Here is a 12,904-nt window from a genome sequence, read left to right as displayed (position 1 = left end):
TAATTTGAGCATTTCAGCTTTTTAAAGGAATATCACAGTCAAAGTTGTGCAAATTGCCCTCAATTTAACTGTTTCAGCCTTGGTATCATTTTGGTGAAGCTGCTCCGTCAGCCTTCCACGCACAATATTTTTTCTCATAATATTAAAGGCTCTCTGTCCAAATGCGAATGCTGTACAATTGATGCATTACTTACTTGAAGGAAAGGCTGATGTTACTTTGAGTACTTTTGTACTTGGGTACTGTGTTTTGGCAGTTTGTGTACATGGCAACTAAACCCTTTTTCCTCCTTCAGAGATTCTAAACTCTAATAATTAAGGAAAATAGTCTGATTTGTCTTTCTCTCATTCATAGTGAATAACAGCAGTGAATGACAGACTGCATTGAAGACAAAGTGGAACATTGAGTTCAGTCAGTAAGGAACTGGGGTGAGGAAGAGATGGAGGTGTTTCTTTCTTTTTCTACCATGGTCCACCTCCAGATCATCAGTTGAAAAGCTGCACAAAAGGACTACGTTTGAAGAAAAGGAAGACACAATCTTTCCAGCCCTGAATAATGTGGGCTGTGGTGAAAAGTTGGGAAGATTGAGAGATGGACATCAAGAGCAAAAAGTGACATTTTTAGCTAAGTGTTGGACAATGAGAGGCCTATTTGCTGCTTGCTCTTCCAAATATCCATCTTGGACACCTAGCACCAAAATCTCAGGGCAGAATCAATGGGCAGTGGCCAGAATAACAGTTAATGTTGAATCCAAAGTGATTCTGCCTCAGAAATCAGTCTGAAGTCATATGGGACTCAAGACATTAACTCTGTTCTTGTCTCTATTAATGCTGCCAAACCCATTGTGTTTCTCTTAAATTTTCTGCGATCCAGTCACAGTACAACTCTGCACTTGCATTGCTGAGAGTGCACTGGCACCTTTCATTGGAATGCTGTGGCAAGGACATTTGGTACACAGAGACAGGCACCCTGCTCATGGCTTCAATCCATCAGGGAGCATTTCAGGGCTGCTCACTCACTCTCTTTAGAATCACTCATTTTTGCCTTCTTGCCTTACCTTTCTGAACTTTGCTGCCTCAACTAGAGCTTAAAAGTTCAAGTCTTTCTATCTTGGCCTGCCTTTTAGTGCACAAACTAAGCTAGAGTTTATTATGTTTGCCAGTAGTCATCAGAAACTGTGGGTGGGGGGAGGGGTGGATGTGTCACTATACTGCCTTAATCTCATACCTATACCACTTGAAAGCCATGTACATACTAACATAATCTGTGTGCTTCAAGTAAATGGCAATGTCTCAGAATCTAAACAGATTGGTCCTCAAACAAGAGAGACATCCTTTTCATTGGAGAGGTCCTGACAGTCAGTCATAAGCAATCTCCGATATCAGTCCAGGGGCTTGGGCACAGTTAGTTGACTTCAAGAGGTGGTCATGGTCAGGGGGTTCGCACCTCAATAACATGGATAATAAACCACTGTCAGCTCCATTGGTCCAGCACAACCAGTCTGAGTAATCTCAGGAAGTGGGGAGATTAAGATACTCATGTTCCACCCAACCTGGAAGTTCAAAATCTATGGGATTGACAAGGAAGGTTACCAAGAAGTAAATGTATACATCTCGGAGGCTCACCAGTTGACTGGATGACTGTTCTGCAATGCCAGGTGACATCAACATATGGTTTTAATTCCTATACTATCCGAAGTTACCAAGGAGGACTCTCCTTCTCAACCGCTCTCCTCACCTGAGGTTGGTAATCCTCAGGTTAAACCACCACCAATCATCTTCCTGTAAAGAGAAAGCAACCTTATGATCTGGTAGGACTATGGCAACTTTACCTTAACAATAGTAAGACGGTGAGCCATAGACTCATGGTATGATTGACTTCTGTGAATGTTTCATTCTGTAAAAGGAGTTAACTTCATTTTGAGTGATGTCAGGCCCTTCAGAGACAGCAATACTCTAGTAAAACTGAAAGACAATTGTGAGGACCACATGCAGTGCAAGCCTTGGGCATTAACTTATTCATGGAAACTAAATGCTAGCCCCATGCACTTTTGACCATTTTATGCAGCAATGGCAATCAATGTCAGTTAGAACTCTGATCCACAGCTGCTGAACTAGCAAGCACCTGTCAAGCTCTCCCACCCTGAACTGACGCAAGAGCTGTTAATTTCACACGTTGAACTAGAGAAGCTTGTGCGATGCTAATGGTGGTTGGGCTTTTTACCATTAATGCTGCAGTTGCAGTTGGACATACACTCACACGTCTGAAAGTGGGAGAGGAAGAGAATAAGGATAGAGGAAGAATGATGAGAAAGACAGAATAAGGAAGGAGAGAGACAACACTTTGGTGTAAGAGTTTCAGTTTGAGAGTTCCAAACCAAATGTTGTGTGGTTAGATCCCTGAACAGGTTATCTCAAGCTGAGAAAGTCTGAATTCAGGTGTACGAATAATCAAGGAAGACTATCAAACTCTTAAAACCATAAATTGAAAAAAAAGTATACCAAATCTACAGATAATAGAGATATGAAAATGAAGTAAATGCTATCTTGGTGTTTTAGGTACTGTAAAGTGGTATGTGATTATATTGATTTGAAATGTTGTACATAAACAGTTTGGTTTAGTCTAATTTATCTTTATTTCTTTCTTGTACTATTAAAGAGAAGTTCATTAAAACCAAATAAGCAGAATTGCATGTTTCAGTGGAAGACCACCTTGTTAAATGAAAAAGGACAAATTATGATCTATCAAGCCAGATTTCAGTCTGGGATCTGACCTTTCCAGTAATAACAGCAGCTTGCATCACAACAGTTGAATCCTGATATCAGGATCAAGGATGTCATAGAGCGACCACAGAACATTCTTCTAGTGAGGATATTAAGCAGAGATTGTTGTTCACATGAATACCAATGACATGAACATGACAAAAGATCTAATCCTGCAGTAAGAATTAATGGAGCTAAATAGAAAATTTGCAAGGTGGACCTCAAAAGTGGCTTTCTCCCAATTGCTCCCAGTACCATGCACCACAGAAATAGAAGGTTAAGGCAGGTGACTCTGTGGCTAGAAAGTTGGTGCAGGAAAAAGAGGTTTAAATTCCTAGGGCATTGGGACTGACTGGGAGATGGCACCTGTATAAATTAGAAGGGCAGCACCTGAACAGCGTTCACTTGGTCTGAGTTCCTTGTTATAACAAGGTGTATAGCTGGATGAACACAGCAGGCCAAGCAGCATCAGAGGAGCAGGAAAGCTGACGTTTCAGGCCTAGACCCTTCTTCAGAAATACTATCTCTGAGTTCCTCTTGGCAGGTTTTGCTAGTATAATTGTGGAACCTATAAACTAACTCTCCAGGGGCATGGAAACCAGCAGAGTATTAAACAGTGATATCAGGGTACACAAAAAAAAACTGGGAGAGACAGATATCACGAAAATAGATAACACTAATAGTTGGAATAAAGGAGAAATTAAATCTTATAAATCAGGGTTACAATTAATTTATGTAAATGCACAGAATATAGTAAATTTTTTACTAAGATTGACATATATCCTCCCTGCGTCTAATCTCTCCAGCTCGTTTGGAATTTTATATGTTCCAATCAGAACCCTCTCATCCTTCTGAACTCGACTGAATACAGGCTTAGTCAAGACAGTCTCTGCTCAAAGTCCTGGTATCAGCCTAGCGAACATCAGCGGCACTCCCTCTAAAAGGAAAGTACATCCTTTCTTAGCAGGGAGACAAAAACGGCACACAATACTCCAAGTGGCTGTGTATAACTGCATCAAGATATCCCTACTTGTGAACTCAAAATCCTCTTACAATGAAGGCCAATATACCATTTCCCTTTCAAATTGCTTACTGCATCGGCCTGACTACTTTCACTGACTGGTGGACAAGGGCACCCAGATCCCTTCGTATATCCACACTTCCTAAATAATATAAACAACCAAAACAGAATCCCCCTCATCCTCACGTACCACCCCACCAACCTCCGAATCCAACGCATCATCCTCCGCCATCTGGAATCTGACCCCACTACCAAACGCATTTTTCCCTCCCCACCCTTATCTGCTTTCCGGAGGGACCACTCTCTCCGTGACTCCCTTGTCTGCTCCATACTCCCCACCAGCCCCGGCACTTTTCCCTGCAACCGCAGCAAGTGCTACACCTGCCCCGACACCTTCCCCCTCACCCCCATCCCAGGCCCTAAGAAGACCTTCCACATCAAACAGATGTTCACCTGCACATCTGCTCATATGGTATATTGTATCTGCTGTTCCCGTTGTGGCCTCCTCTACATTGGGGAAACCAAGCGGAGGCTTGGGGACCGCTTTGCAGAACACCTACGCTCGGTTCGCAACAAACAACTACACCTCCCAGTCGTGAACCATTTCAACTCCCCCTCCCACTCCTTGGATGGCATGTCCATCCTGGGCCTCCTGCATTGCCACAATGATGCCACCCGAAAGCTGCAGGAACAGCATCTCATATTTCGCTTGGGAACCCTGCAGCCCAAGGGTATCGATGTGGACTTCACAAGCTTCAAAATCTCCCCTCCCCCGACTGCATCCCAAAACCAGCCCAGCTTGTCCCCACCTCCCTAACCATTTCTCCCACCTCAAGCCGCACCCCCATCTCATACCTAGTAGCCTCATCCCGCCCCCTTGACCTGTCCGTCCTCCCTGGACTGACCTATCCCCTCCTTAACTCCCCACCTACACTCACCTTTACTGGCTCCATCCCCGCCTCTTTGACCTGTCTCCTCTCCACCTATCTTCTCCTTTATCCATCTTCTATCTGCCTCCCCCTCTCTCCCTATTTATTTCAGAATCCCCTTCCCCTCCCCCATTTCTGAAGAAGGGTCTCGACCCGAAACGTCAGCTTTCCTGCTCCTCTGATGCTGCTTGGCCTGCTGTGTTCATCCAGCTCTACACTTTGTTATCTCAGATCCTCCAGCATCGGCAGTTCCTACTATCTCTTCCTAAATGATATGCTGCTTTTCACACCAAAGTGCATTCTTGAACGTGACAGTGTGGATATAAAATTTGCCGAGTGTTAGGAAACAAAGTAACAGTTAATGGATATCTTTCTGACTCGGGGAAGGTTGGCAGTGGAGTTCCCCACTTGCTTTTCTGGATTTATATCAATTATTCAGATCTCGGACTTCAGGTGACAATTTCCAAATTTATACATGATACAAAACTTGCACGCATTATAAACTATGCGGAGAGTGTACAACTTCAAAAGAACATTACCAAGTCGGAGGAGTGGTCAGATCGGTGATAGGTAAGTTCATTGTGGTGCAGAAATGTGAGGTGATGTAGAAAGAACATGGAGAGACAGCAAAAAGTAAAGGGTACCTACTCCAAAAGGCATGTCTGAGCAGAGAGACCTCGGTTTATACGTGCTTTTAAGTCTTCAAACATGACAGAAAGTGGAGACAGTGTTGAAGTATACAGAATCCTAGGCTTTATTAATAACTACAAGAGCAAGGAGGTTACGAAAACCTTCTATTAAAAGTAGCTCTGACTTCAATAATCATGAAGTGCTTCGGAAGGCTGGTCTTGGCCCACATCAATTCCAGTCTCCCAGCCTGACTCGATCCCCTACAGTTTGCCTAATGACATGACAGGTCCACAGAGGATGCCATATTCCTAGCCTTTCATGCATCCCTGGAATATCTGGACAACAAAGACACCTACATCAGACTCCTGCTCGTTGACTACAGCTCTGCCCTCAACACCATTTTCCCCTCCAGACTGAGAGATCTTGGTCTCAGCTCCACTCTCTGCAACTGGATCCTCAGTTTTCTGACCCACAGACCACAAGCAGTGAGGATAGGTAACTGCACCTCCTCCACAACAACATTCAACACTGGAGCCCCCCAAGGATGCGTCCTTACCCCCCCCAGTATACTCCTGTACACCTACGACTGTGTTACCAAACTCCAAACAAACTCCATCTACAAGTTCGCTTATGACACCACTGTAGTGGGACAGATATCTAACAACAAGTCAAAATACAGAAGAGAGATAGAGAACTTAGTGATGTCGTGCAATAAAAACCAATCTGTCTCTCAACATGGCAAAACTAAAAGAACCGATCATCGAATTCAGAAAGAAAGGAGAACATGCTCCCATCTACATCAACGGAGCTGAGGTTGAGAGGGTGAACAGCATCAAGTTCCTTGGAGTGACAATAACTGACGACTTGTCCTGGACTTTCCACGTAAAATGAGACAGCCAAGAAAGCACAATAACGCCTCTTCTTCCTCAGGTGGCTCAGGAAATTTGGCATGTCCATAAAGTCCCTCACCAACTTCAACAGATGCACCAATGAAAGCATACTGTCCGGGTACATAACAGCCTGGTATGGCAACTGCTCTACCCAGGACCGTAAGAAACTACAGAAGGCAGTGTGCACAGCCCAGACCATCTCTGAAGCCAACCTTCCATCCATGGACTCCATTTCCACGGCTCGCTGCCACAGAAAGACAGTCAACATCATCAAAGACCCATCGCACCCTGGTAATGACCTCCTATAACCTCTTCTCTCAGGTAGAAGATATAGAAGCCTGAACATACTCACAAGCGGGTTCAGGAACAGCTTCTTTCCGGCTGTTATCAGATTGTTGAATAGGCTCTAGCCTCAAATAATGTAACCTGCAACATAACCTGTATGCCTCTAAGTCTTTTTGATCTGTACATCCTTTGCTTGTTATGATCTGCGTATACCACTCGTAAACAAAACTTTTCACTGTATTTCAGTACAGGTGACAATAAAATCAAAACCAAAACCAAAATCAAAATCAGTTAAGTACTGAACGTGTAGTATTTTGTACAGTTCTTGGTACAACACTTTCAGAAGGATGTGAATGCATGGAGAATAGTGCCAAAGAGGCTTACAAGGTAGTTTCCATGGCTGAAAAGCTTCAGTTATGACAATAGATTGGTGAATCATAGCATTGCATCATCGTAGTATATCATATCATAGCATAGCATCCCTACAGTATGGAAACAGGCCCTTCAGCCCAACAAGTCCACACCGACCCTCAGAGCACCCAACCAGACCCATCCCCCTATGACCCACCTGATCTACACATCCCTCAACACTATGGGCAATTGTCTGTGGCCAACCCACCGACCCTGCACATCTTTGGACTGAAGTTCGAACTGTTTTCCTTGTGGAGTCAAGACTGAGAGGAGATTTTACTGAGGTTTTGAAAGTCATTATAAGGATTAGACAGAGTAGACAGGGATAAGAAGGGTACAAATTTGAAGTAACAAGGTGTGGAGCTGGATGAACACAGCAGGCCAAGCAGCATAATAGGAGCAGGAAGTCTGCTTGGCCTGCTGTATTCATCCAGCTCTACACCTTGTTATCTCGGATTTTCCAGCATCTGCAGTTCCTACTATCTCTGATACAAATTTGAAGCAATGCAAGAAGAAACTTTTTTCCGTATAGAGCGAGGTTTGGATCTGGAATGTTGGGGGCAGGTTCAATCAAGGCATTCAAGTGTATATTATTTGCTGAAAATATCATCTAATAACCATCAGTGCATGGGAAGAAGGTAGGAGAATATTACTAAGCCATGACGTTAAATCGGACAGCCAGTGTTAAATGGTCATCTTTTGCACTGTAACAAGTCTGTGATTCTCTAACTAAACTCCATCTACGTTAGTTGTCTCACTTAGACCAAATTCCTCTACAACGTTCAGCACCCATTCACATCTTAGAGTGTCATTTGCAAACTTATACATATGGCTCCTTCATCAAAATCATTAGTATATAGTAGAAGCTGAGGCCCCAATATGGATCCTTGAGCACTCCAATCATATCCTGTTAAATACAGAATTAATTCTTTATCCTCATCTTTGTCTCATACTTACCAACCAATTACCAACCTTTGTCAGAAGGTGATTTCCAATTCCATGTACTCTCATTTTTATTGACATAATCATTAGCACACAATCTGATCAAATGCCTTCTGGAAATTTGTACACACAACAATCAGAGATGCTTTCACTTTCATGGAGGTGATTGCTCCATAACATTTAACAAGATTAGACAATCTATTTTAAAAGCTTCAATTAAATTATGCATAAAAGTAGTTAAGTCCCGAAGGATCCATGACTTGCAGCTATAAAACTGCTGCACGGGCTACAAGGTGAAACACAATGCTAAAGCATTTGGCCAAAGGCTTACATTGTTAAACAAAGGATGTTTAGGTACCTTGAAAACAAATCTTTTCATGAAAAAGTAAGTAAATAATGTTACTATAGATATCAAATAAAGAAACAATCCAATAATAGCAAAACACCAGAAACAAACTTGTTCAAAGTCTTTTTTGTAACGTTAAAAAAGTACAGTCACAAAATAGAATACACAGCTATAAAACGGCTGCAGATTATTTAAGAAAATAGTGTGAATATATAAATTCTACAGTATTTACCTCTGCTGATACATATATTGCAGATAGCAGGTTTCAGTTGCTCCATCTCATTTATACTATACAGCCAGTGTCCAAATTAAACACTCATGATTAAGACTTAAAGGATTATTACAATAATTACATACTTCAACAGCAATGAGTTCGGTCTGCAATTGTTTCATTAAGCAAGAAGTTGAGCAGGAAATGAACAATATCAATTTGTTTATTCAGATCAGAATGTCTAAATGGTGTACTGATAATTTCATTTCCACATTTGTGTATATATACACATACACACATACTCATACATATATACACACAGTAGTGCTGTTTTACATATACAGTCAGTCCGTTGATATTCAGGTGTTTGGATTAGTATTCAGTTAACTTAAATATTTTTTCAGTGTTTCCCTACTCTGCTGAAATAGTTTATACCCCAAAACATTCTGCCTGCAAACACAGGAATAATCTGCAGCATATGTTCTTTGTTCCTTTCCATTTAAAACCATTTTAAAAGAAGTCAATATGTCATTAATTGGATACAACTAGCTATCTGGAAATAAGTAGGGCACAAACAGAAAGTTAGACCTGCAGACACGAATCCTAAATAAACTGGTCCAAAAACCCAGTGCCACCCAACTCAAAACTACCTACTGTTAATCATAATCATTTGGTTTGAACTAGAAGGATAGTTTCTGCTATTTAATATTTTAGAAACACTGGAGGGAAATAATTCATGACAATATATTAGATGCATGTTGATGCAATTTAAATTCAAAGGATAAATTAATTTATTATTTTACAAGTAAATTTATTTTGCACAAATTATCTATCATGATGCACCTGGTCACAATTAAAAGTGATGTGAAATTCAACATGCACTAACAATATAAAACATTCTGTGGTTTAATGTTGTATTGAGCATGTTTTCTTTTACTTAGCTGAAGTGCCATGGCACTGATCTCTATGCACTTTTCAACATTTCTGTGCAAGTATAGCTAGAAAATACATTATTACATTTGTTGCTGACAGTTGCAACTGTCTGGGCAGGCTTAAGGGAAATGTAGTCCAGGTACCTTTTTAAAAATTATTGAATAGGAGTTCACAAAAGTCACATGGGAAAATTCTCAGTATACTCTAGGATTTTAGATCAAAGAACTACACAAATATTGCTGAATAAATCTATTTTAAAACAAATGCATGTCATGAGTATATGATTAACAATTTCAGGGTTGACCTGGGCAGTGAAAAGGTAGCAATAGAATACAAGTCAATCCCTCAAAAATCTTACATATGTGGAACCTTGCAGAACATCACTTAAGATGCAGACTTCAATCTACTGTAGGCATGAGCTCAAATCTCAATGGTTCCTGGCACTAGAAAACAGCCAGTATTTCTTCAATCAATTTTAATGAAAAAGAACTGGTGCTCAATTTCGGGTTGGTTGTTTTATCAAACTTTGTAAATTCGAGTAGCTAGACATACTGGGGAAATACCAGTGTACTTAGTTAGGAAACATTTAAAATTAGAAACCTCATCCAACGTTTTAGACTCTGCTAGAAACTTGTCTACTGTATCACTTCCTAAAGATATATTTAAATGTCAGAGATGATCTACTTTAACACTGTTCACATTACTTTTAAAAAGGGGCAGCAATATCTTAAAGCAATACTGATTCTGGGATGGCTCTTCTATCCGTCTGATGCTTTCCATAATGTTGGGGACCAAACTGAGCTGTATTTGGATATTTTGTTTGTGCATGTGAATCAGGATATGGTGAAGTTCTATTATACATATTGCTACCAGCTACAGGCACACCCTGGTAGCTAAACTCTGGGAAAGGACTCTGCCGTGCATTTCGAAAACTGGGTGATCTTTGCATATTTCTTCTGTGCCTAATGTCAGTTTCTGGGTTCCAGTGTTGTTCATATTGCTCTTGCCTTCTTTTGTAATGCTGTTGGTATTCTGGCAAATGCTGCTGTGTACTTTCACATGGAATTGGATGCCTGACATAGTTGGTTGTGGCCACTGAATCATATTGTTCACTGTGGTCTAAAGGCTGTGCTGGAGTTCTGAATGTCTGAGAAGAATTAGAAAACTGGCGGCTAATAGTAAAGGAGTTCATTCTACCCTCTTGGTAGTCTGGCAAATGTGCAGGCTTCGTACCATACTGTCTATTGTCATACTGTGTTTGAGAACCAGGCATATTGTAACTGTACGACGGCAACACAGCTACGTCTTTAGCTCTGGTGGGCGAGTACTGTGGGAGGCTACCATGATACCCAGGAGGGCTAGAGTAGGATGGTGGCATAGAAGGTTGCCGCTTTACTGAAGATCTTTGTTTGGAACTTACTGATCCTGAATGAGTCCTTGGAAGTCTTGCTTGAGAATTAGCACTGATATTGCTTGTATTGTTTGATAACGGCACTGACAATAGCCTTGAAGGACTAGTATTTTTTAACATGGCTTCTCGGGAGATAGATTGATTTTGCACTACCTCAGGCTCTCCCTTTTCCATGATCTCCTCTGCATGATTTTCATTTTCATGATCTACTCCGGGAACATTGTCATATTCTGAAGCATTTGAGTCTCTCTTTGTTTCATCAACCTCTATAATAATGGCCTTCCTTCTAGCCATCAGAGAGTCATCTGCAGTGGATGGAGAGTTTGGGGTATTATAGCTTCCAGTTCTGCCTTTGCCATTTGCAGAATGTTCTGAAGTTGCTTCTGAGATTTTTAAGCCTGAAGGTTTGTTCCACTTGGGTGCAAAATCCTTCTTGACAGTTGGGTTAGCATTTGTGTTCTGGTTAGCAGTAGCATTGTTAAGTTGTTTAGGGTTGCCTTGTGTCAATGCATGCTGTGGTGGGAATCCATGCTGTTTTTTCACATCAAGATCCGGCAGAACTTTCACTTTGCCTCCCTGATTTTCCAAAAGGTCAATCTTTTGTGATTTAACATTTGTCTTTTCCAAAGAACTCTTTCCATGCCTGTTGTCAGGTTGTTTCTCCTGCAATTTCTCTTGTGATGCCTTTCTGTCTTTTCTCCTTGATGCTGGAGGCCCTACTTTAGCCATGTTGTTTTGTCCATTGATCATGTGATTGATAACAGCTGGTTCTTGATGTTCCACTGGTACCTGGCCGAGTGATTTCTGTGGAAATTCTTCGGGTTTACCTGAAAATGAACAATGAAGAACATATTTAGATAAAATTTAGATATTCAATTTTCAAGCTCATACTTGACTCTGATAGGATTGATGGTTTGGTTGCATGCAGATGTTAACAGATTACAAATATCTAAATCAATTAACAGGAAAAGCACACACAACATTAAACCTTCACAACAGGGAGTCTTCAAACTGAAATTAAAACTTATTTTTTCTTCTTCCCTCCATCAGAACACAAAATTCTCAAATACTACAATATACCAGGTTTTTAGATGCTATAGGAAGGATAGAAAAGGAGGCAAGAAAAGAGGAGGGTGGCTTTGTTGATTAAGGAATATCTGCTGTAACTATGGATGATATTTCTGAAAAATCATCCAGTGAAAATATATGGGTAGAAATTACAAACAAGAAAGGAACGATCACTTTGATAGGATTGTACTATAGGGCCCCCAACAGTAAGAGGCAAGTTGAGAAACAAATATGTAGAGAGATCTCAGATATATGTAAGCATAATAAAGGGAGATTTTAATTTTCCAAACATCAACTGGGACAGGGAGGAGATCATCTTTGTGTTGAACCCCACGAGATGGGAGAGATACTAAATGAATATTTCACGTCAGTTTTTACTGTGATGAAAGAAATGGAGTCTAGAAAATTCAGAGAAATAAACTTTAATGTTTTAAAAATAGTTCACATTAGAGAAGAGGAAGTTTGGGTGGTCTTAGAGAATATAAAGATGGGTAAATCTCTGGGACTTGATCTAATGTATCCCAGAACGTTGTGGAAAGTAAGGGAGGAAATTATGAGACCCCTTGCAGAAATATTTGCATCATCTATATCTATGGGTGAGGCGCCTGATGACTGGAGGGTGGCTAATGTAATGTTTATTTAAGAAAGGCAGTAAGGAGAAACCGGGGAACTATAGACCTGTGGATCTGACTTCGGTTGTGGGTAAATTGTTGGATGTGATTATAAAAGTTAGGATTTATGGACATTTAGAGAGGCAAAAATTGATTAGGGATAGTCAGCATGGTTGTGTGTCAGGAAAATTCTGTCCCATAAACCTGACTGAGTTTTTTTTTTAAGGAAGTTACCAAAAAGATTGATGATGGCAGAGCAATAGACGTTGTTTATTTGGATTTTAGTAAAGCCTTTGACAAGTTTCCGCATGGTAGATGAATTAGTAAAGTTCGGTCACATGGGATTCAGGGTGAGCTTGCCAATTGGATACATAATTAGCTTAACAGCAGCAGACAGACAGTAATGGTGGAGATAGTAGGAACTGCAGATGCTGGAGAATCTGAGATAACAAGGTG

The 12,904-nt window shown here is 40.9% G+C and overlaps 1 protein-coding gene across 4 annotated transcripts in view; it reads right to left on the bottom strand.

The window, feature by feature from the left end:
- Positions 1-8,324: 8,324 nt before the first annotated feature.
- Positions 8,325-12,904, bottom strand: part of usp6nl (USP6 N-terminal like) — a 271,323-nt gene continuing 266,743 nt past the window's right edge. For all 4 annotated transcript variants that reach the window (XM_048610396.1, XM_048610398.1, XM_048610397.1 and 1 more), the window contains exon 15: positions 8,325-11,596. In XM_048610396.1, coding sequence (XP_048466353.1) covers positions 10,086-11,596 — 1,511 coding nt within the window. In that variant the 3' untranslated portion in view covers positions 8,325-10,085. The remainder of the gene's footprint in view (positions 11,597-12,904) is intronic.

The sequence above is a fragment of the Rhincodon typus genome, chromosome 22 (genome assembly GCF_021869965.1).
Source record: "Rhincodon typus isolate 14 chromosome 22, sRhiTyp1.1, whole genome shotgun sequence".
NCBI classification, from domain to species: Eukaryota; Metazoa; Chordata; class Chondrichthyes; order Orectolobiformes; family Rhincodontidae; genus Rhincodon; species Rhincodon typus.
The sequence above is the reverse complement of the archived record's forward strand: the minus strand, read 5'-3'. Positions and strand labels throughout refer to the sequence as shown.